General features: G+C 46.9%; 1 protein-coding gene across 2 annotated transcripts in view; it reads left to right on the top strand.

Annotated features, from left to right (window-relative positions):
• Positions 1-17,629, top strand: part of KAZN (kazrin, periplakin interacting protein) — a 223,311-nt gene extending 205,682 nt beyond the window's left edge. For both annotated transcript variants that reach the window (XM_081016197.1, XM_081016198.1), the window contains exons 6-8: positions 2,308-2,438; positions 5,415-5,465; positions 6,653-17,629. In XM_081016197.1, coding sequence (XP_080872323.1) covers positions 2,308-2,438; positions 5,415-5,465; positions 6,653-6,820 — 350 coding nt within the window. In that variant the 3' untranslated portion in view covers positions 6,821-17,629. The remainder of the gene's footprint in view (positions 1-2,307; positions 2,439-5,414; positions 5,466-6,652) is intronic.
• Positions 17,630-25,412: the final 7,783 nt, after the last annotated feature.

Genomic DNA, 25,412 nt, shown 5'->3' with positions numbered 1-25,412 from the left:
TATCCTGCGCTATCTCTGCAGCTTTCTTATTACACCTGGAAGCATAGATTTGATCCAAGGTGGGAAGAGTGCACCCAGTTATTCTCTCCACAGTCTTTACAACCTTAAGACAGCTTTGTTTTTTCCCTGACCGTGCAGCTCCCAAACCACACACACAGACCATAAGTTAATACACTCTCAACAGTACAATGGTAAAATGCCATCAACAGGTCCTTTGAGAGATTATTTTTCCTGAGGATTCTCAGAAAATATAACCTCTGCTGTGCTCTCTTCCATACTTTCTCATTTCTCATTCTCATTACAGCAGCCCTGTGAGGTAGGTATAGGTATGGCAGGGAGAAGGAGAGAGGCTAAACCCCACTTCACCCAATGAGCTTTGCAGCAGCAGGGATCTGAAGCTGGGTCCAGCAGGGGCGTGACCTCCTGTGCCCATCTGGTTGAATTTTACACAGCACGCCCATAGGACTGGTGGTGCCATCTGGGAAGAACTTTGGCGGAGGTGACCAGGGCCCCACTCAGCAGAATGTGCAGGAGGTCCCCCAGCAAGGTTGGCTAGTCACATGTCAGGGACTAGGCAGAAGAGGAGGTGGAATGGTGGAGACCGCCTCCCCATCCTGACCCTTCCAGAGAGGAGGAAGAGGGAGACGGTATAGATTTGCAACAGGGGTTTGTGAGAGGTTACAGCTCAGAGGCAGGTGAGGGGAAAAGTTGGGAAATAATGGGAGAGGAGGAGGAAGAGGGAGAAATGGAGTGACAGCTGACTGGCATGCTGTCATTAGAAAGCATTCCAGACCCTCCACCTCCTAAAAGTAGGAGAGCAAGGAGCTCGAAGACAGAGGGCACTTAGCAGCACCCGTCAAGGAGGTAATGATGATGAATGAGGAAGTGGGAGAGACGAAGGGGTGGAGATTCACTCAGGACAATACCATTATCCAAGAGGCTGGGTTCTATAGCAGAGGTCAGCAAACTTTTTCAGCAGGGGGCCGGTCCACTGTCCCTCAGACCTTGTGGGGGGCTGGACTATATTTTTTAAAAAAGAAAATGAATGAATTCCTATGCCCAAAAATAACCCAGAGATACATTTTAAATAAAAGCACACATTCTACTCATGTAAAAACAGCAGGCAGGCCCCAGAAATAACCCAGAGATGCATTTTAAATAAAAGCACACATTCTACTCATGTAAAAACAGCAGGCAGGCCCCAGAAATAACCCAGAGATGCATTTTAAATAAAAGGGCACATTCTACTCATGTAAAAACATGCTGATTCCTGGACCGTCTGCAGGCCGGATTTAGAAGGCGACTGGGCCAGATCCGGGACCCGGGCCTTAGTTTGCCTACCCATGTTCTATAGCCTCTCTCTGTAAAGACTGAAATAAAAAAGGACTTTAAGAAACTTTTCCTTGTCTTTATACCTTCCTGGGCAACCAGCCGGGAGCCACTGACAGCATCCTGACATCACATTTGGAAAGCAATGAAATAAGACATACTATCATCCGAGCGAGGGAGGGGAGGGGTGTGTGACCATTAAGTCCAGAGTCAAATATTACTTAACTGCACCACTGTATAGGCTCCCCCTTTAAAGATCGCCATGCAAAAGTCCACCCACTATATAAAGCACAGCTCAGGAGTAGGGTATTTGCTTTGCATGCAAAAGGTTCCATGTTCAATCCCTAGCATCTCGAGGTATGGATGGGAGAGAACCCTAGAGAACTGTAGTGTAGACCATCCCCTAGACTCAAATCAAGACAAGCATTTCAAATACTGGAAGGGCAGAGAGACTTCAAGTCCATTTATTGGCAGACCCCATCATTACTGGGCAGGGAATCATTTGGCTAAGATTGGGGCGAGTCAGGAAATGGGCCTTGTGGTTTCCAGTAAGGGTCCCTCTAGCGCTCTCACCATCATTCGGTTTATTAGGTTGGATTCCCTGCTGCCTATGCCACTGGGGTCACCTGTCAAACTGTAGGCCAGATGCCCCACATCTGCATACCCTTCCGGAAGTTGCTGGAATGCAGACCCCATCCTCCCTGACCATTAGCCAGGCTGGTTGTGGCTGATGGAAGTCAAACTCCCAACATTCAGAAAGCCACAGGTCCCACATCCCTGCAACCAAGTTGGAGCTATCCAAGGTCCTGAAATGCCAAGCCTGCTTGAGTGTTCCACCTGTGCAGAAAACCCCAGTCTTGAAAGGCAGGTGATCCCAGAGAGCCAATTCAGTGCCTCAAGCTTCCTTGAGCCCCAAGGAAGCTTCCGCCCGCAGCAAGGCGGAGACTCACCTGCCCCTCTCCGATGCTTGCCTTTCAGCGGTCCGCGTGAGCCCGTGTCATTCCCGACAGCCTTCCATCATCTCTGATGCGTCGGCAGCAGAAGGCGACCGGTCGTCCACGCCAAGCGACATCAACTCCCCGCGGCACCGAACGCACTCCCTCTGCAATGTAAGGCGCCTCTGCAGGTCATTGGATGTTCCTAACACTGTTCTAACACACTTGCTTGCCTTGTTCGCTTGCGCCCGAGCCGACTCCTGTGGTCGGTTGCTTTGCTGCTGCTGCTTTTTAATGATGGCTATGTTCTCCCTCCACCGTAAGAGACTGTATGGCCCTGAATTCCAGTTCGTGGGGATCCTATATGGGGGAAAGTTGCCGTTGCACTCAGATCCTTCTTGCGGGCTTCCCTTTGGGGCCTCTGATTGGTCACTGTGAGAACAAAATGCTGGACTAAATGGGTCTTTGGTCTCACTCAGAAACTCCCTTCATATTTTGGTGCATACAATCAATCAATAAATAAATAAGGGCAAATGCAATCTGCAATGAAATATTGAAGTATATCCCTTTCCCATAAGACAAATGCTCCTGTTCAGGGCTCCAGTCTCCTTGGAACAAGGAGTTACGAGTTACGTGGGTCAGGGTTGAGGGAGAGCATATCTAACATTTTCCTTTGCTGTGCTCAAGTTTGGGGGCTGGCTGTTGGGGAGGGAGCAGATTTTGGAGGGCGGGAAATGCATCCCCTTTCGTCTTTCCTTCCTCCTGAAACAACCCTTTGCATTTCAGGAATGAGTTCATGGTCCCGGCATGCAACCCTCTAGACTATAGCCCTCCCTGTTTGAGGGTTTAGCAGACCAGTTAAATCCTCTTTCTTCCCTTCCCACCTCAACATTTCGTATGTCCCAGAAGTTTACAGGTTCAGGTCAGGCCATTTCAAGGTTCCTTTATGTTTCATTTTCTTTTTTGAACATAAAACATACATAAGGAATTCTCTGAGCGTATAGAAAACTACCACCTTATGCTTGGGGTGAGCCCTTTTCTCTTACACCCCTGTAGGCACACAACCACCCCATTTTGGTTTTTGGAAGGAATTGTCGTGCCAATGTTGGTTGTAAAACTTTTCGTTGTAAACTTCCTCAGGGGTCTGAGTTCATCGAAAGACAGAGTGTTTTTATTTACTTATTTTAAATGGCTCCTCCCAAAAGAGATAAAAGGGTGGCACCCTTTTGGTAATGATCCCACCCAACATTCACTTAGGGTCCCCACCCCGTGCCCTATCCCATTGCCCCAAGATGTCTCTCCATCCACTCACAGAAGCTGTCATTTTCCCTGCAGATGAAAATGTACAAGGTAACGTCATTGTTGAATGTTGCACATCACAGTAAAAAATGAAGGCTGTATTGACTCCAGGGTTAATCCTACTCAGAGCAGACTCATTGAAAATGATGGGCGTAACTAACTTAGGCCAATTCATTTTAGTGGGTCTACTCTGAGTAGGACTTAATTGGACACAGCCCGTAACATCTCCAGATGGTAGGGAGGTCATTACAACATTTTTTCCCTTTCTTTTTTTTTAATTATTGGTTTTCACATATTACTTTACAATACAAAGCCAACACCATTTCCTCCCCATCCCCCCATACATTTACATTTCTATTCCTCAATCCATCATATTAATCTAGGCATATTAGCATATCTTTTTTTGAGCAATATTTTGCCATATATTCATCAACACATTTCCACTCCTTTTTTAATTTTTGATTTGAATAAGAAGTCAGTCGAATTACAACATTTATTGACCTGTTGATCAGATTGCCAAGTAGTTATCGAGGGGGAAATGATGAACCCACTATCCAATGAAAATTGCTATTAAGGATCTGGAATATAGTTTATATGACTACCTTTGTTGCCCTCCTCTGAACCCATTGATGGGTCTTCCCCTATGGATCTCCTGCCTGCCATCTAGTTGTGCCCTGACACTGAATCTCATTTGTGCTTTTGTTTTCCATTTGACTGCAGTCCAGCTTTCAGGGACCAGAGGTACACAAAGGTGGTTGGTCCCCTTTGGGACTGGGACAGGGAGACTCACACTAGGTGCCAGAGCCAAAGACAGACAGAGCCAGCTAATTCTAGAACTTCCTATTAGCTCTGGCTGGCTGTGTGTGTTTTAACGGAATGACAATATTTTGACATGAACCATCTGCTTACTACCATCTGCCCCACTAGACTTTCTTACCCTTCCCGAATGAGTTCTCAGAGGAATTTAGATCTCCAGGAACCACCTGGAGATGCCAAGGTGATGGTAGTGGTGTCTGGCGCCCCTTGGGACTGGTGGGGCAGGAAACCCAACAGCAGGTGGAGCCAATAAAAGGCTGAGCCAGCTATTTCTAGTTTTGTCCCCATCTTCTACAAAGCAACATTGAGAGTAAAGAGGAGGTGGCAGACATGCGTCGTTGCCCCACTAGATTGGTCTTGCATAAGAAAACAGGCAAGTGAGGGCTGGCAAAGCGCAACGTATCTCGAATGTCAAGGTGGGAGCCGGTCAGCAGTAACTCACAAGGTGTCAGTGAAGTTAACTCCTTATTCAAAGAAACAAAAGCAGCTGAGTACTAGTGAGGACAGCAACTCTTCCCAGTAGGTCTTGCCTCAATGAGGCTGTTGCAAGGACTGGAGGACCCCACCCTCCCACAACTCCCTAAGTTTCCTGCCCAAGTCCTGCCAAAGTCACCTTGTCTGTCTCTGCTCCGCCCTCTTGATACCTCTGTGGGTTCTTGGCAATCAGCAGGGAGGAGAGCTGGTCACAACAGGAGGGGGAGACCCCCTGACTTCTTCAGCAGCCTTCTTCATCTCTGTCTCTTTTCTTTTCTCCTCTCCTCTCCAGCCTCTGCTTCTGCTTCTGATTCTAAACTGTTCTCTGCCACAGCCTCTTCCTGCTCACTAAACCCTGTTTCCTGCTGAGTAAACCCTGTTCCGACACCACCTTCTCCCAGTCTGCTACCTCTTCTCCACTAGTCCTCTGCATCCAGCCAATCCATTGGGGGAAGGTGCCAGGCGTGCTTCGGCAATGGGCAATGGGTATTGAGCCCGCCCAGGCTCCAGGCTATATTGTTCTGCTATGTGCCAAGCTGACATTCCTCTTTCTTCCGGCAGGGAGATAGTCCTGGACCAGTACAGAAAAACTTGCACAACCCAATTGTCCAGGTAAGAACTGGGTCATCCTGCATGGCCAGACACCTATTGAAAGGGACTTTTCCAGGATGTGTTGTAAGGGTGGGAGGAGATCCAAGGGCATTAAACTCAGAGCAGGTGGGTTGTTAGGGGGCTTTACCCACCCAAGTAAGTCCTACTCAGAGTAGACCTTCTGAAATTAATGAGGAAACGTCCATTAATTAAGCTGTGTCCATTGATTTCATCAGGTCTACTATAATGTTGGATAAAACCCACATTGTTTACAGGGAACCCTGGTGCATCAGTCTTCTTAATTTGTAGAGGGTCCGATCCATAAACAATATACTGAACAATGTATCTGCTACTGTCAACCTCAAGTGTCAGGGGTAGTAGAGAAAATCAGTTCTCGTCTCACTTAGAGTCAAACTTGCATAATTTGTAGTTCCTGAAACAATGTATGGACCAAAGCAAGGCCATCCTTAGAAATTCATATTTCTTGGCAGTTCTTCAGCCAAGTAGTGATGAGTACATAAATGCATTTGCCAGGGTCAAATGTGCATGAAAATGCATATAGTGCTGAAAATAGCATTTTTTAAAAGATTTTTTTATTGCAACAATGTGTGTGCATTAGGCAAATGTGTATATCAGGAGAAATTCTCATTAAACTTGCGATGAATTTTCATTAGGATACTTTGGGGGGGGGGTGGGATTCACTAAGCAACTTAGAAATGTGGAGAAGCAAATGTAAGAGTGGGAAAATAAGAAACCCAAATAAACAGAGTTGCCCATCTCTGACTGGCCCCACTTCAGAAGCGCACGCCCATTATTTTGCTCATCACCTGTCTGATACAATAGCCGTCTTCATACATCTGAAGGGCTGCCACATGAAGGAGGACGCAAGCTTGTTTTCTGCTGCCCCGGAGGGTTGCGACCCAAACCAATAGATTCCAATTACAAGAAAGGCAATTCCAGCTAAACATTAGGAAGAACTTTCTGACAGTTGGAGCTGTTCGACAGTTAAACGATCTCTTTCAGGAGATGGTAGCCTCTCCTTCATTGGAAGTTTTCCAGAAGAGGTTGGATGGTCCTCTGCTAGAGATACTTTAGCAAGGATTCTGGCATTGCGGGGGGTTGGACTAGATGACCCTTGGCTGTCCCTTTCAGCGCTACAATTCTGTGACGCTTTCCATGAAAAAACCTGCCGTCTCCTTTCTCCCCAGTCTCTAGAAGACCTCGAAGACCAAAAACGGAAAAAGAAGAAAGAGAAAATGGGCTTCGGATCCATCTCCCGCGTCTTTGCCAGAGGGAAGCAACGGAAATCGCTCGACCCCGGGCTCTTCGATGGTACCGCCCCCGATTACTATATCGAGGAGGACGCCGACTGGTGACGGCCTGCCTCTCCCGCTCCCGCTTCTGGTGTGCGTGCATGTGTGGGAGTGTCTGTGTGCGCAAGCAAAAAAAAAAAGCCTCTAACCGAACCCAGCGGATCGTGAGCCCGTGGCCTCTAATGTAACCCGCTGTACATAAACCCCCAGCGATCCCCTGTGTGAACCCCCTGCCCTGCCCCCCATTAACTGTTGTCTATGGAGCGATGCCAGTCGTGTTGTGTGACCTTCCCTGGTTCTGTTCTGGGGTGTGCTTTCTTTTTTATTTGTTTTGTTTCTTCCCGCCCCCCGCCTCCTCCGACCCTGCTTTCCCTGCATTTCTTTTTTACTCTTCTTTTTCCTCTTCGTCCCCCCCTCCCCCTTTTTTTTACGAAACTTGAAAAACTTGAAGGACTGCTGTGTATCTGTAAATAACGACGACGAGGAATATTGTGCACTGTGTGCTTGTAAATGTCTCCTGTCCCCCAAAAAGCTGTTCTCTCCCCCCTCCCCCTTTTTTTATTGCATCCCACCCTGAGATGACGTCTGCGTCTCGTGTGTTTTTGCCAAGATGGCTGCCGAAAGGGAGAAATGGTGTGTCCTGTTCTCGTGGGGCGGACGCGCTATCTCATGGCGAGCCAGCAGTTCAGAAGTGTGTTTGCGGCAGGGATGGGCAACAGCCTTGTCTTATGGGCAAGAGATCCAGCCACCAAGTCAAGCTTGTTGGGCTAGACTGGAGAGGAAGACCACTCTGTTGCATGAAAGCTTTTTTCCCAAAATCCAAACGGCAGGTGTGGGGACTCCAGTCTGGATTGAGACCTTGGTGTGGAATAGCTTTTTGCTCTCCTTGCAGTCCTGCTCCAATGCAAGTAGGAGATGCCAGACACTGATTTGGATTGGGTCCACAGCAAGCAGGTGGGGTGAACTGAATCCAAAACCCCTCCCACCAGGGTTCTGGTCCAGCCTGCAGACACCACCTCCCATTCTTGTAATGGTTGGATATGTGGATGGTGTCCCCTCTGCTTTGATCACTTTATGAGACCTCCTACTGAATTTAAGCCAAGGGGTTGTATCCCTACTCAGAGAAGACCTGTTGAGATTAAGGGACCTAACAGAGTCATGTCCCTTAATTTCCATGGTCTGCTTTGAGTAGGTGTTATACTGAATACCATCCCTAAGGTAAAGGGAATTTCTGTGCTGCCATATGGCGTTCCCTAAGACTGGAGAAGTTGGCCATCCCTGCTATTGCACAATCATATCGCCAGAGAAATCTCACCGTGAGGCGAGGAGTCCCTGTTGGCAATAGGTTGCCTCCTCTTATAAATATGTCCCTCCTGAGGTGGTGAAACCAGGGCTGTACCTATAGGAAGAGAGGCTGTGAGGACCAGCCCCACTTTCAGAATACTGGAGGACAGAATACAGTGCTATTTTTCTAGAGAAAGAGGTGCCAGAGCTCACCATGAAATTCTCCAATGGCGCAATGGTGCCCACCTGAGAGGTGCTGGAGCTGAGCTCCAGTGAGCTCCGGCTGAAAACAAGACCTTGCCACTTCCTAAATGTACAGTGTTAGTTTTAAAAATGTACGTTTCTAGTCCTTTTAGTTGTGAAGATATCAGGGAAACCAGGAAGAGGAGGTGCTATCCAGTCGCTCACTGCAGACATTGCTGCCTTCCAGTGAAAGCAAAGAGATGGTAAAGGTAAAGGGACTGGGACCCCTGACCCCATTAGGTCCAGTCATGGCCAACTCTGGGATTGCGGCACTCATCTTGCTTTATTGGCTGAGGGAGCCGGCGTACAGCTTCTGGGTCATGTGGCCAGCATGACTAAGCCACTTCTGGCAAACCAGAGCAGCGCACGGAAACACCGTTTACCTTCCCACCGGAGCGGTACCTATTTATCTACTTGCACTTTGACGTGCTTTCGAACTGCTAGGTTGGCAGGAGCAGGGACCGAGCAACGGGAGCTCACCCCGTCGTGGGGATTTCAGCCAACAAATCTTAAGTGGAGAGGGGGAAAGAGAGAGAGACAGTTAAGGCTGCCATCTTCCTGGGAATATTTCCTGTTCAACTCAGTGGGGCTTACTTCTAAGTAGAACTATGCTGTATCTCTTTGTTTTCTAAAACGGACTGTGATTAAATAGCAGGTATCCCCAACCTGTGGCCCTCCAGATGTTTGGGGACTACAACTCCCATGATCCCTAGCTAACAGGACCAGTGGTCAGGGATGATGGGAATTGTAGTCCTAAACATCTGGAGGGCCAAAGGTTGGGGATGCCTGACATAGACATATCTGTAGGATTGAGGGAGAAAATCAGTCTCATTCACATTTAAAGATGGACTTCTCTAATTAACAATTCCTGAAACAGTCAGGAACCTAAGCCCAGCCACTTTGCAAAATTCACACTTGTCTGAATTTTGCAATGTGGCTCTCTGGCCAAATAATGTATACAAAAATGCACTAACCAGGGTAAAATGTGCATTGAAAGGCTTAGGTTGATGACGATAGCATACAAAAATGCTTTCTATTAGGGGAAATGGCTTGTAAACATGGGTACATTAGGCACAATTGAATTAAAAATGCATATATTATTTAAAAAATCACAAACTGATATAGAAATATAGAGGACTGAATTTAAGATTGGAAAAATTAGAAACTGAAATTAGAAACCCTAATTAGCAGAATATGTAGGCATTTCTGGCTGTTCTGGACTAATTCCACGCATCTGCTTAGGTCCACCACTACTACTACAAAATGCTTGGGTGAAAGCTCTGGGTTATATCTAGCTAAGTTCTCCTCAGAGTTGACCCATTCAAATTCATGGCCTTAGGCTGGCAATGTTCATTAATTTCAGTGGGTCTACTCTAAAGCGAACATAGCTGGATACCACACACTGTGTCCTTACCTTTTTATCTGCAACTGAAAACCACCACACAGAGGTGCATTTGTAGGAGGAAGTAACAAGCGAAATGGTTATAAAGATGGACAGCATCACTGTGAGCTTTTTCTGCGAGCAATTGTGCAAAGATACCCTCTGGACCTTTCTTTTCTTTTGCATGTGACAGACATGATCCTTCAGCCCACAGTGGGCTTCTGAGCCAGACTTGTGGCAAACGAAACATTTATGCTGCAGTTCATAAGTGACCATATTCTTACTTGTGGTCAGAGTACAAAGGGGAGTGGGCTTTGGGTGCAAAGCCACCCCCAATTCCAAAAATAAAAGACCCCAAACCCCAGTAAGATGACCTCTTCCAGGCCAGAATACCTGGAAATCATATGGATGTAAAGTGCTCGCTCTTGCTTATCTTCCTAATTTTTCTATTTTGTTTTTTAATGCATACTCATCTGGAATAATTCCTTAACCCTCTTTTTTCTCCCTATATTGTTTTAGTTTTTAATTTATTTGCACAATACAGAAGATGTATTCTAACTAAATTATTACATAAATATTGGAATTTATATTTTTCCACGTTGGGTGGGGGTTTTGGACGGGTGCTGTTTCTACTTCCCTGCTCTCTGGGAGTTGAATTTGCAGAGCTGAAGTATGATGGATTTGATGCCAAGAGAACAAATGTTAGTTTCCCCCATTTTCCTTCTCCCGGCCTCCATCCACCCCCCTCCTCTCCCTGACTCTCTGCCGGAACACCCAACCAAAATGCCAAATGTGCATTTCTGTCAGTTCAGGTCACTTTCTGGTTAACTCACGTCAGCTGCTGCCGCTGCTCAGAGCGGCACAGTGATGCGATATTATTACTTATTTCCCTAGATAGCTTTTCATGGATTGTGAGTGACTGAAGTTCAGGCCTTGCAAGAACATCCAAAGCTGCTTTGAACTCTGTCTCAACCCCTCGCTTGACATTGTCATTTGTCCCCATCCCGCAGGCAAGATCAGGGATTTCACACACTGATGTTCTGAATGTGCATTCAGATCAGAAATGAGTGAACCATAATTCAGCCACAAAATGGCCAACGTCTACCTTGGATTTGAAATGTCAAGGAGACTTCAGCGAGAAAAGGCAAGTGGAAAATGGACTTGAAGTTGTTTCTGTAGGACCAAGGTATGGAAGCAAGCAATGGCCCATTGTCTAAGGTGATATTTTATGTCAACAAAAACCTATCGCTGCTTCACACAGTTGAAAACACTGGCTTGGCCCATTGACACAACTACTGGGAACGTAGTTTTGGTTTCTTTTCTCCACCCACCAGCTCAGTTTCCACCAACAAGAGGAAACCCAAGTAAGGTGAAGAAGGGTAGGTCCAGGGATCTGGAGCTGCCTTGGTCCTGAGACAAGGCCAGGACCCTGATCAAGGGCAGAGATGCTGTGCAGAGTTCTGTAGTGGGCATTCAGGACCATGGATAGCAACCCTGCAGCTGAGACAGGAAGATCATGTTGTCTCAGCACTGGCCTGAATCAACTGCCAGGGCTTTGTAGTCTGAACTGAAAAGTTATGGGGAAAGCCCAACCCTTGGAGTGCTGCTGATGGCCAGTTAAAGGACTAGTGCTGTTCAAGACAGCTGCTGGCTTCTCAGCAGTGGGGTTTGGCATTTCGAGTACTCCTTTAGGGAAAGTCGCCTGGGTATACTTGAGCCTCCAAGGAATCTGACCACTACTGATTAGAGTCCTGTGGGGAAAGTACCTCCTTGGGTTTCAGGGGCCGGTGTGTGGACTGCGTTGCCAGCAGATATACTCAGGAAGGATTAGGGATCCACCTCCTCCTCAGAGTTACTATTGCTTGATGGCTTTACATCCAAGGACTGCTGGTCCAGAAACCATGGCACTTCTGAACTTGATCGTATTTCCTTGGTCAATTGATTAGCCCTTCCAGATCCTCTGGCAGAATTGGGAGAACTCTGGACCAAATTTTGTAATCCTGCAGTTGAGACAGAAGGAGCCATTTGTCTCATTTTCCTAGGGGGAACGGGCAGTAAATGCAGTTCAAAGTAAGCAAGTGTAAGGTTGGGACGAAAAAGGCTAAATTTCACATATCCACTCATAGGGTCTGAACTGGTAGTGACTGACCAGGAATGAGACCTTGGAGTCTTAGTGGATAGTCAGATGAAGGTATTGACCCAGTGTGCGGCAGCTGCAAAAAAAGTGAATTCCATGCGCGGGGTCATTAGGAAAGGAATCGAAAACAAAACTATCCATATCATGATGCCTTTAGACAAATCTATGGTGTAGCCACATTTGAAATACTCTGTGCACCCCACCTCAAAATGAATAGTTTACAGCTGGAAAGCTTTCACAAAAGGGCAGACAAAACAGATCAAGGGTTATAACATTGGGGGGGGGGGTTAGTTTAAGGAAAGGATGACCAAGAAGTGACAGGATAGAAGTGTGCATGATACAGGGAAAGTGGATAGAAAAATATCTCATAATTCTGGAACTTTTGGGCATCCGGGGAAGCCAAGTGCTCAGGGCAGCCAAAGAAAACACTTCTTAAACTATGGAACTCACTACCACCAGAGGCAATGATGGTCAACAATTTGGATGGCTTTTTAAAAGAAGGATTAGACAGATTCATGGAGGGTCAGCTTCTTCGTAGCTTCCAGCCATAGTGGCTCTGCTCCCAACCCCCAGAAGCAGTGTGTCTTTGAATGCCCATTGCTGAGAACCACAGGCTCTTATACTCAACTCCTGCTTGCTGGTCATTCCACAACCAGCTGATTGTCCATTGGCAGTAGCACAGAACCGGACTTTCTTGACAACAGCAGTCACCTTCTGGGTTGCTTCCTCTTTGCATAAAGCACAAGGCAGAGATTGTGAAGATCTTCAGGTGCCTCTTTAAAGCATGTGTCATTACTCAGGTTTTCCAGGAATCTCTCCTACATTTTGAGGGCTGCATCTTATGTGAGTCCAGGTCAGATTGAATGCATTGAAATTAATGGGTATGGCTAACTTAGGTCCATTCATTTCATTGGGTTTACTCCTAGTAAAACCTAGTTTGATATAGCCCTTGATTTTTATTCAGGACTCAGTTTTATTTATGATACACAGTTGTGTTTTTATTTTGTTTTTATCCCAGTTTTTATGTAATTTTGTTGAACGTTTGCATTTTTATCGCTGAACACTTATTTTTGCAAACTGCTTAGGGATTATTATTTTTTTACTGTGTTGAGCAGTATATATTTTTTACATTAATAATGAAAACCAACCATGGTTTTAGTTCTTAGCTTGCCGACAACAAACAAACCATAGTGAAACTTCTGAACTGGGCTTGCACCTAGTGCTAATAACTATCGGTTATTAAGCCATGGTTTAGTGTTAAATGAGAAGCAGAGTTTGTTTGGTGTGTGTTTTCCCCCGGCGTTTTTTCAAGGGCACCCAAATTTCTTCACCTTATTTACTTCTACAGTACCAATGAGCATATGGTGGAGGAGCTATAGCTCAGTGGTACGGCATCTGCTTTGCAAACTGAAAGTCCCCAGTTCAGTCCTTGGCATCTGCAGGTAGGGCTAAGAGACACCCATGGCTGAAATCCTGGAGAGCCACTTCCAGCCAGTATAAAGAGTACTAAGAAATATGGCCTAGTGGTATAAGACAGCTTCCAACATTCCTGTGTGCATTGATAAATCACTGCCCAAAAAGTGGTGCAGATGTGATCGCGTACATGATTGCATAAGGTATTTTGTGCAGTGTTTTAGTGATGGGCACATGTGCTCTGGCATATTGCTTGAACACCACACAAATAGAACTAGATACCCCTATACAAACAATTGCATCAGATTTGCTTTTTGGCAGAGATTTGTCAGTCCACAGGTGTGTACATTTACATCATTGAAACCACACACGCACAGGTCTCAACACCCACACAAAAGATCTCAACACAAGCATGAGAATGCAGTTATCCCTTTTTTGCAGGGTTTATCAAAGCATCAGGTGCAAATTTGCAATGCAGAGGATAGGATTCAAACAAACTGACAGCTAAACATGCCTAGCACTGTGGAAAATTTAGAAATAAGAAACAGGGTTCCAAACACACACGTTGCATGTCAGTAACAAGATGAGAAAACTAACTGCCCTGTTTTTTGGCCTCTGCAGCAGCTGCTGCACTGTTGCTGCTAAACAACCATTTCTTTGCAGGCATAAAAACAGGATTGGAGAAGGTGCAAAGGAAGATCTGCGGACCCTGAAATAGCAGTAGCTCATCAGCATGGTGCCCATTTAAGGGTGCAAGTGAGCTGCAGGGTAGAGAACTGGATCTGCCTGGCAGGCAGGACCCTTAACTCCTTCGTTTCACAATGGCCTAATAGCCTCAATGATAATGGTGCCAAGAGCCCAGGCAGACAACCAAATGATTGGCAGAGTTTGCGAAGAGCCACACACCAGCGAATGGTCACCTGCGGAGTACAACGCACAAGGCTTTTGCAAGTGTGTTGCATACAGCTTGCACGTGCCACTGCTCAACAGTGCCTCCAAACCCTCTTTGGCCTAGACACTCCTTCACCATCAAATTTGGATCATGTGGGCTTGGCCAAACATCACTTTGTGGGCCAAATGAGTCTCAACAGGCCTGATTAGCCCTGTAGGCTGAAGGTACCCCACCAAGGGCTTAGGGTCTCCATGAGGCCCTCAGCTTTGTTCCAAATTTCTCAGGATCTCTGTTGCTCCCTCCTACATGAGCTGGGACACGGGGAAAGGGGTCTTCAACAGAGGGGGCAGATTGTGGCCCACACCTAAGAGCTGGCAAATATGGTAGGGAGCTAAATGGGTGAAACTGCTGTTGGTGGCCCATACAAAATATTGATTCAAAATTCCTATTAATATTTATTTTTAGAAACTTGCTTTCCAGGGATGTAGAAATCCACACTGGAACTGAGCCTGGAAGCTTTAGATCTGGACTCTGCCTCCCCCTGGGGTGAAGTGTTTGAAGGTCCCCTGGCCTGTGGTGTCCTCCTGGGCTACAGAGTGTCTTCACCCACCTAGGCAGTTCATTGGTCCCCCTTGACCTGGTAGGGCTACAAAAGCTTCCAGGTCAAGCTTTGAATTTGTCTGGGCAGTTTAAAAAAAAAAGGTAAAAAGGTAAAGGACCCCTGACAGTTAAGTTCAGGCGCAGACGACTCTGGGGTTGCGGCATTCATCTCGCTTTACAGGCTGAGAGAGCTGGCATTTGTCGTTTTTCTGGGTCGTGTGGCCAGCATGACTAAGCCACTTCTGGCACAACGGAACACCAACACCAGAGCAGTTCACGGAAACGCCATTTACCTTCCCGCTGGAGCAGTACCTATTTATCTACTTGCACTTTGCCTGGGCAGTAGCCAGGGTCAAATATTGTAGTAAGACCTCTTTTTAACATAGATCTCCCCCATGACCTCCACCTGCTTAGGAGTAACAGACAGCCCCCCTCTCAGTTCAGAATTTATTGATCCAACCAAGCTTTTTTTTAATTAAAAACAACTCTTCTTTAAAAATTAAGAGGTTTGGGGTTCCCACCCCCAAAAAAAGCCACATTACACACCAGAAAATATCAGGAGGACCACAGAGCTTGATCCCCTCCCTCTCTGAGCTCCCCCCCCCAAACCCCATCCACAGGCTCCTGGGCCATGCCTCACAAACATAGGACCCAGGAAACACCCCAGCAAGGCCTTCATTCAGCCTTCGCTGCCTGGACACCAGAATAGCAACACCCCGGGGCGTGTAGATTTCCAGCGAGCAACGTCCTTTGGACTGCATCCCCCAGACTCCCTTCCACCCAGGATGCTATAGTGAGGACACTCAGTCATGTGACTGCCTTGGGTGCACCTCTCAGGGCATGTGCACCCTGGAAACTTAAGCACGTTGTGGCTCCTTGTTGATCTGTGCGTGCCGTGAAGCTTGGTTCATTTTCTCCTCTGGAGAAAAATGGCTCTGGGGACGTGGCACTCGATTCAGGGCACTCAGTTCATAGCATGAGAGCGGTTTCCTTATGGACTTGGGGTGACATCTCGCCATCTCCTTGCCCCCTGCAGCTCAGCATCGTCACGGGCACACGTTCCACACACCCACCCATACAAGGAGCACATCTCTGGCAATAACATTTCCCCTAGTTACACAGTGAGGTCGTTTTAGCCAAGCTTGGGAGTGACTCTCAGGAGGACACACATTTGCCTTGAAAATGTCATGTGAGAATCCAAGTTCTAACGGGGGGCTGCAGCCCTGTGGTCTTTCATCCCCTGGTTTAGAAGATGGAGACATTCCTGATGCCAAGTCAAACGCACTGTCAGCAGAGGGGAGTCTGTTTTAAGCACAATTAATACATGAGGAGATCCTGCTCTGGGCTTAAGTATTTTTATCTGATTCCTTCAGGAGTTCCCCCCAAGGAGCTGTGTACACTGCAGTTCTGGCCTGTGACCATTACTGCAGACATAGGTACCTCTGTTCCCTTATACTTGTCCAAGTTTCTAGACCTTATGGTTATGGAAATAATCTTGAAAGTGTGCAACAACGGCTGATAGAATCTCAGAAGGGTTGGAAGAGATGCGCTAGGCCTCTATGCTCCTCCCATTTGAGCTGAAACAGAATAAAATGGCGCAAGGCAAGTAAAGAAGATATGCAAACATTCTTCAGTTTGTCATTTTTATGTCTCTCATGCACAGGAACTCTGGAGCCTGTTAACTGCCTCAGACCCGTTTTGTTGACATAAAAAAAGCCTCCGCTTCTCTCTGTCCCAGAACACAGTGATTTCTAACTCCCCTCTGCACCAGCAAGACCTTACAGATGTTACAAATGGGCCATTGCTTCCTTCAGTCAAGCATTTCTGCAACCAAATCATCTCTCTCTTTTTTTGACAGTGTCATCAACCTAGATTTTTTCTAAATCCGGGGGGAGGGATAGTGGCAGGGGTAGATGCCTTTTGCCAGGCTCTTAGTAGGAATTACACCTCAGGCAAAAAAATTAAAAAAGATTTGGGAGGTGCTTTCAAAAGCCACCCCATCTCTTCCCTGTCCCCAAGACTTTGCTTTTCCAGTTAATAGGCAGCTAACCCAACCCATCATGATGCAGGCTTAACAAATACCATTTGCCACTCTTGATAGTGGAAGGCAATGGATTCTGGTGCTGGGCTGGCTTTTGAGAATCCCATCTTTTTGGAATGGGGGCACCTTGTCTTAAGATTGCAAGGAGGAATGCATGAAGGTTCTGCTAACTGGAGAAAGCGGAAATGGACTCTGCCAGCCAATGTTGGTATGAGCAAGGGGTATCTTACAGCTCAACTAGGTATTATGTTAATGGCAACATGCATGTCCTTTGTTATGTAAAATTGCAGTTGCAAAGAAGCCAGGGGGGTGAGAGAGGGGAGTTTAACCCTTTCTCTCCCCTGCCACAATCCTGACAAAAATTGCCTCTCCAAAGCTGCTGTTTATATTTCAGAAGGAAGTTCCCATTAGCCTCAAGTAAACAAGAGGCAGAACATTTCACTGTGGGTCACTTCTTTGCAATATGCTACACATTCCTTCCCTCCCCACCCCCATCCCTTCCCCCACCTTCCCTTTTAATCAGAGTTAAAAAAAATCCAAACAGCAAAACTTCTGGAATATGTTTAGACATTTCTTCTTCTTTTTTCCATTTCAGCTTTCTTGTTTTCTCTCTTTAAAACAAAAACCTCCCCCCCTTTTTCGGTTTTGTTTTGTAAATTAGGAAATAATTATTTTAAAAGCAAAACTAAGAAGGTGATTTATTTAAAAGAGAACTACTACCATAAAATAGCTTCTGAACTATGGGTAACATTAGATTTAACTTTTCTTTTCTTCCCTCCCCCAACATGTGTGGGGAGAAACAATTCCTTGAAGGCATGGATGCAGATATGAAAATATTAAAAAAAAATACACAACAACTAAATAAAGCTTATTTTAAAGTACGTTCTGTTATATGTGGCATGATTGTTTGCTACTCTTTGAATATCAGAGCCAAGGCTGATGGAAGAGCCGAGAAGAAGAAGAGGGTTTCATTTCTGTGGATATTTTTGCTGTGCAAAGTGTGTGGGGCAATCAATATTATTAATTATTATTATTATTATTATTATTATTATTATTATTATTATCACCACCACTCTTCACCCTAAGTTCCCAGGATGGGTTACGGCAATATAAAAATGTAATCAGTGAAAATATTTCCCAATCAGAGGAATAGTGTGGGCTCCAAAAATATGGAACTCTGGTGTCAAAGAGGTGGCAACTTCAGCGCACAATGAAAGCTATACAATTTAGGCACCAGATGCACCTGTGCTTAGGGGCTGACACAGAGAAGGCCCTGTTATGGGCCCCTCCACCTAAGCTTCTGAGGGCAGCAGACCTGTGAAGTGGGCTGCCTCTGTCAACCTTAGTACCCAATAAGACCTTAGTTTAGATGGCCACCATGAAGCCATTGCTAATGCCAACATGATGGAGAGATAGCTGCCTGCTCATCCAGCAGCAAAATGGGAGGCATAATAGCTGCAGAAGCTGGCCTCTCCTTCACAACAGAAAATACTCCCACAGAAGCCCTCCCTGCTTCCCACCAACCTTGAGGTTGCTCACTGACCACACTTCCAAACTGGCCGTATGTGGTATGTCCTAAACCAGGGGTGGGGAACATCTGGTGCCCTCCAGATGTGACTGGACTGTCACTCCCTGACCATTGGGCCATGCTGGCTCCCGGGTCTGATGGGAACTCGAGTCGAGCTAAGCTTGGAGGGCCACAGATTCTCCCTCTCTGTCTTAGAGGAAACAAAGACTCAGAATGTTTGTTGGCCATCAACTCATTGGTCCACTTTTTCCCAGACACATCCTCTTTTTCAGGATTAAAATTTCTGTCCCAATGGATTTTTAAAATTTGACAAAATGTCCAGTTTTTGTTTTTGTTTTTCTTTACAGTAACCCAAGAATTTTTTTTCTAGTGCAATATACTCAAATCTAAGGCACCCGGCTAAGCTAGTCTGCAGCAGAGAATCACAAGAGAGCAGCATCTTAAACTAGCTAAATACTCTATTGACTGGTAAGTCCCTTATCTAGTGGCAGAACTAAAAGAGTCTGGGAGGGCAAGAGTTAACATCCCCTTGCCTTTAAGGAGAGTCTATATATACATGTTAACCTCTTTAAATAAATTGTTGTGTGCTAGGGTTGCAAAATATTTTTTAAAATGAAGTTTTTGAGCTATTTGGGGGAAAATTCACCAAAATCTAGAGTTTCCTGGACATTTTAGTGATTTCTGCCCAGACACTGCTTCCAAGTGCCATATTCTTTTTATGTCTGGGAAATTCTGGATGTATGCCAACCCTATGGTGTGCACACTTAGGTTCACCAAGATGTGAACATGAGCCCAAATACTTTCATGTGGCAAATGAGAGAGCAATATGTATTATTTTTATTTTGTTGTTGAAAGTTAAGAACATTGCTACTAGCTATATATCACAGCTTCTATAGCCTACGTATAAAAGGTAAAGGGACCCCTGACCGTTAGGTCCAGTCGCAAATGACACTGGAATTGCGATGCTCATCTCGCTTTACTGGCCGAAGGAGCCGGCATACAGCTTCCGGGTCATGTGGCCAGCATGAATAAGCCACTTCTGGCGAACCAGAGCAGTGCACGGAAACGCCGTTTACCTTCCCGCCAGAGCGGTACCTATTTATCTACTTGCATTTGACGTGCTTTTGAACTGCTAGGTGGGCAGGAGCTGGGACCAAACAACGGGAGCTCACCCCGTCATGGGGATTCAAACTGCCAACCTTCTGATCGGCAAGCCCTAGGCTCTGTGGTTTAACCCACAGTGCCACCCGCGTCCGCTTACGTATAGTTAGGGGTATTTAAAATGAGTGTCGTCAAAGTGATCCATACTTAGAAGTTGGGAAACGTGTCCTCTTTTTTGCTCTTCTAAATTATGGGAACCGTATCTTAGAGCAAAGAATGAATAAGAATGAAGTGGAGCCAATTAAGCCCTACTCAGTGTGGACCCATTGAAATTACTGGATGAAAGCGAGACATGCCCGTTAACTTCAACGGGTCTCCTCGGAATAGAACTAACACAGGGTACCATGCAAGATCAATAGCGTATTATTATTTTTAAGGTCTGTTCTAAGAATACGAGAGCCTTGTTGCTGCTGATGAGGCAAGGTCAGGAACCAGGCTTCCATTCCCTCTGCCCTTTCAGGAGAGGGAGCAGACAAAATATGGAATAAACCAACCCATTTCAGAGTTGCTGGGAGAAGTACTGGACATTTTGATGTATTTTTAATCTTTGTTGGAAGCCGCCCAGAGTGGCTGGGGAAACCCAGCCAGATGGGCAGGGTACAAATAATAAATTGTTATGATGATGATGATGATGTGAATCTGAATGTTGGAACATTCAGGCCAGCTAAATAAAAAGTACTTGTTCTCACAGAACATAAACAGTGCAATTCACACTCATAAGAGGTCATGAGCCAAGCTGGCTCTGAAAGAGGGTTAGACAAATTCATGGAGGGAGGAGGCAGTCAATGGCTACTAGCCACAATGGCTACATTCCACCTCCGTTGTCAGAGGCATTACCGCCTTTGAATGCCAGTTGCAGGGGATCGTGTCCCTGCCCAGATCCTGCTTGCAGGTTTCCCACTGGGGCATCTGGTTGGCCACTATGAGAACAGGACGCTGGACTAGGTGGGCCTTGGCCTGATCCAGTAGGCTCTTCTTATGACTTTCGATGACATTCTAAAGCATCCTAGGAATGAGGCAGAAAATCACAAGCCTCTTTTACTGTGGCCCGGTAGGGGCGGGGCGGGGCAGGGGGTGGTTAGGAAGAAACATATGAGAAACTGGAGAGCAGCTTTCAGCCCGGCATGAGATTAAACCCAGGACTGGTCCGCATGCACAGACAGTATCACGTGATCTACCACTGAGCTAAGGCTGCTCCTTGGGGAGAATAATAATAAACCCAGATTCCACTAATCCAAGTTTCACAGGGAGTTGGAAAGCAGAAATTTGAGAACTAGGTTCCATAGCTGAGATGAGGGTTGTCCTCATTCTAGCAGGGGATATAACGGGGCTTTTCTACGGACGGAGAACCATGCAGAAGGACAGACACGCTTTTGAGATGCACAAGCTCTTTTAAGTCAGTTTGATGAGTGCCCTGTATTGAAGAGACATCTTCCAAACCAGAATTTGTCAGATGAGCATTGGGTAACCCCTTAAGCCAGTGGTTTTCAGCCGGTGTGCCGTGGCACCCTGGGGTGCCTTGAATGATGGTCAGGGGTGTCGCGGGCAACACTGGCCTCTGTCCCTCTTTCCTTCTCTCCCTCATCTGATGCCCTCTCCCATCTCTGCCTCCCAAAGACTTGGGTGGCTGTTTGTTGCAGCAGCCCGGGCTATAAGCCTTGCAGCTGAATGGTGCCTCTGGGAAGCACCTCTCTTTAGGGCAGGGTGGAGGGGCAGCTCAGAGACCAGGGACGGCAGCAGCAGCAGCTGCCCAGGGGACTCCCACGAAGAGGGGAGGAGGCTGAGGGAACACTCCACAAGGGAGGGTGTTCGAAAAAGGGTGAGAGGCTGCCAGCTCGGCAGGCAAGGGGTGACATAACTGGGCTCCTGAGCCCCACAGGGGTGCCGCAGAAAGAATGGAGTTGGTCAAGGGAGCTGGTTGAAAACTTCTGCCTTAAGCAGACAAGTGCTGCTTTGCTTGTGCTACAGAGCAATGCATCCAGTTGCTTCTGCAGCTCCAGGAAACTTGCGTTTTTTATTACATTTTGATCCCACCTTTCCTCAAAAGAGCTCAAGGCCTTGTGTGTGGTTCTCCCTTCCCCATTTTCCTCCTCTATGGCTGCCATATGTCTGGATTTTTCCAGACATGTCTGGGATTCCAATGATGAACTTAGCGTCTGAGGGAAATTTGGGGGAATCAGCAAAATGTCCACTTTTCTGAAACTTTCCCCAAAAAAGCTCAACTTTCCCAAAAGTTGTGTCCGGATTTTTACTTCTTGAAATATGGCAAGCATACCTCCTCATAACGACCCTGTGAGGTACATTTGGCTTCAGCACAGCAACAGACACGACATCACCAAGTCAATTTCATGTCTGAGTTACGAGAATTTGAACCCGGGCCTTCCTGTTCCTGGTCCAGTACTCTAACCACTGCACCTTGCTGCCTCCCATTCCATTTTTGGGGTGTGTGATGAGGGCACCCCCTTCTGTTGATGCTTGTTTGCAATGGCTGTTCCTCTGCCTGATGAAACAATGCCTGTGGGGATTTTAGAAGTATCCTCCTTTCCTCAGGTGCAAATGTATGTAGATTTAATCAATCAACCAGCAAAGACTCATGATTTAATCAACTATGCTTCCTCCAATAGAGTGGCGGCCCTAAGGTTAGGCATGTAAGAAGGTATCAGCGGGATCTAATGCCATCTCATGTCCAAAGGCAAGAAATGCAACTCAAAATCACCGCATTAAAAACCCCTTCTATGTCCTAACTAAAGACCATTTCATGAAAAGACTGACTCAGGATACGGTGCAAGCCAAAGGCAACATGAAAGAGAAGGATGGGAAAACACAGGCACAGAACAATACAAGCAACGAGAACTGAACTCTACTCCAGCAAATATGTATCCATGTAACAGGGAAAAGTGCACAGAAAACATGGCCTTAGCATGAAACTGCAGAAAAACCTGCCCAAATGAGTTGCATGCTAATGTAGTAACACCCAGATTAGAGTTGAGACTCCTGCCTTTTATGCTAACACCCGTTGTTAACAATCCTCCAACACAGGCTGAGGGAACACACACAGGTCAGGGCTACACTGCAACATTCAGGGCCGACAAAACATTTTGTCACCTGAGATGAACCACAAAGCAGTGCTGCCTCCCCAACCAAGGAAGAAGGGGGGGTAGTGGAGATCTATATCAGACACAAGGGGTGAAATCAAATCAACCCTATCCAATAGATGGTGTGGGAATCAAAGGCCGGGGGTGGGGCATACCCTCCAGCATTTCTCTGATGAAAACAGGGACGTCCGAAGGAAAAGCAGGACATTCTGGGATCAAATCAGAAACTGGGACAGGTTCTGTAAATGCTGGACTGTCCTTGGAAAATAAGGACACTTGGAGGGTCCAGTTTAGGCCTCCAAAGAGCACACTGCAGATATCACTGTCGCCATAGCAGGAGGTGCCCCAAACCCCTGGCATAAAAAGGTAAAGGGACCCCTGACCATTAAGTCCAGTTGTGATTGACTCTGGGGTTGTGGCGCTCATCTCGCTTTATTGGCCGAGGGAGCCAGTGTTTGTCCACAGACAGCTTCCAGGTCATGTGGCCAGCATGACTAAACCACTTCTGGTGAACCAGAGCAGCGCATGGAAACACCGTTTACCTTCCTGCCGGAGCGGTACTTATTTATCTACTTGCACTTTGACATGCTTTCAAACTGCTAGGTTGGCAGGAGCAGGGACCGAGCAATGGGAGCTCACCCCATTGCAGGGATTCGAACCACCGGCCTTCTGATTGGCAAGTCCTAGGCTCTGTGGTTTAACCCACAGTGCCACCTGTGTCCCCTGGCATACCTGGTGGCAAATCAGTATATCAAGTCCCCAGTCTGGAGTCAATCCATGTGTCCAAAGGGAAGCACAGTCCCACAGGGATCCGGGAGCATCCAAGCTGAAGTCCATCAACAGGGGCAGTTGAGCAAACACAGCCCCTCAGCTCTGCTTCCCTTGGGTACTTGGCCTGCTGATTGCAGCAGCTGGGCTTGATGAGGCAGGTGACCTTCATCTGTTCCAAACCTACTCCAGCTGAGGAATCCCACCCCTCCTCCCAGAGCTAGCGAGCCCCACCTGGCCAGCTATGGAGCTGGGCTGTGGGACTTTGCTTGCCTCAGCCTCCTAAAGCATCCCTTCCCCTGCTCCCTACACCTCAGATCCTGCCCTGTTCGTGGAGAGAGGGGTGATGAGTCCTGCTGCCTTGGTTACTGTGTGTTGACCCTTCACCATCCTGTGAGTACTTCCTCCCCCATCCCCTGCTTGCCCCGTGTTTCCCTGTCCCGGCTACATCCTTCTTTCCTGTTGCCCTGCCAGTTCATGACAGCAGGCAATGCATTCCTCAGAAGCCAGATCAGCCGCCCTTGTGCATCTTGCCACCTAAGGTGGTCACCTCACCTTGGCTCATGGGTGGGCCGGCCCTGGCAACATTTTGGGTGGCATTCAACTAAGTTTCACTCAGAGTAGACCCCAGTGTACTCAACGGATCTAGGTAAAGGTAAAGGGTAAAAGGACCCCTGACCATTAGGTCCAGTCGTGACTGACTCTGGGGTTGCGGCGCTCATCTTGCTTTATTAGCCGAGGGAGCCAGCGTACAGCTTCCGGGTCGTGTGGCCAGCATGACTAAGCTGCTTCTGGCGAACCAGAGCGGCACACGAAAACGCTGTTTACCTTCCCACCGGAGTGGTACCTATTTATCTACTTGCACTTGACGTGCTTTCGAACTGCTAGGTTGGCAGGAGCAGGGACCGAGCAAAGGGAGTTCACCCCGTCGGGGGGATTCGAACTGTCGACCTTCTGATTGGCAAGTTGTAGGCTTTGTGGTTTAACCCACAGTGCCACCTGCGTCCCTACTCAATGGATCTAGTCATATCCATTAATTGCAATAGATCTACTCGTGAGTAGAACATACCTGGTTGCAGAGGATCGCTTGTTGTCAGGCCTGTTGCCTGTCCACAACCTTCCTTTGCTGAAATGACTTTTCAAGATCAAGAGGAAAAGGCATGCTTGCCCTCTGATTACTGTGTCCACCATTACCCTCTATTAAAAATAGCGAATGCACAGGAAGATGCCCTACATGGCAGTCAGGCCATCTAATTCAGTAATGTCTGCCCTGGCTGGCAGAAGCTCTCTGAGGTTTTCAGACAAGGGACATTTCCTGTCCAAACTGGAGATGCCAGGGATCCTTCTCAATGCAAGGGGGATTCTCTACCCCTCGGGTGTGACCCTGTCCTTCTCAAGAGTGCAGTTCTGGCAAACAGCCCTGTCTCTTCTCCTGTTCTAGAGAGATAAATATAGTTTCTCTTTATTCTCCTGCTCTTCTCCCACTCAGGGGGTTATATCACATCCTCCAGTGAGGTTTATGTGGACAATAATTTTCACAGCGAGGAAAATGGGAGAGCTTCGGTGCTTTGTGCGAGAAAGATCTTGCCCATCTCAACCTGAAATCAGTGCCAGCTTTTAGGCAACCTTTCCCCTCGCCAGAAAGTAAAAAAAAAAAAAAAAAAGTGATGGGCAGAGACTGAAAAAAATATTCTTTGTTGTTTCTCCCCCCCCCCACACACACACACCCCGACCCCCAATTCTCCATCAGTTACTAAGGGTGAAAATGCACTTTAAAAATGGTATCAAGGGGAGAGAACATTTCAGTGTAAATATAATGGGTGGGATGTGAGAATGCAGCAGAGTTGGCTGATGACATGATGGCCCAGTGATGCTGTTTGTTAGTTTTGTGTCATGGGACATTGTCAGGATAATTTTCTGTGTAGGTTCAAACAACAGTGGGACCAGGCAAGATGAGGAGTGGCTGCCTATGTCACCTCCAGATTTGAAGCACTTAGGTGTGGCTGCCTTGATCCTAAACAAATATCTGAAAGCCCTGGGTGCAGAGTTGTAGCTACAGGGGAGCTAGCCGGGGGTTTTGCCCCAAGTGAAGCCTCCAGCCATTCAGTCGTT

This window comes from Podarcis pityusensis (assembly GCF_964106645.2).
Source record: "Podarcis pityusensis genome assembly, chromosome: 8".
NCBI classification, from domain to species: domain Eukaryota; kingdom Metazoa; phylum Chordata; class Lepidosauria; order Squamata; family Lacertidae; genus Podarcis; species Podarcis pityusensis.
This window is presented reverse-complemented; position numbering and strand designations above follow the sequence as displayed.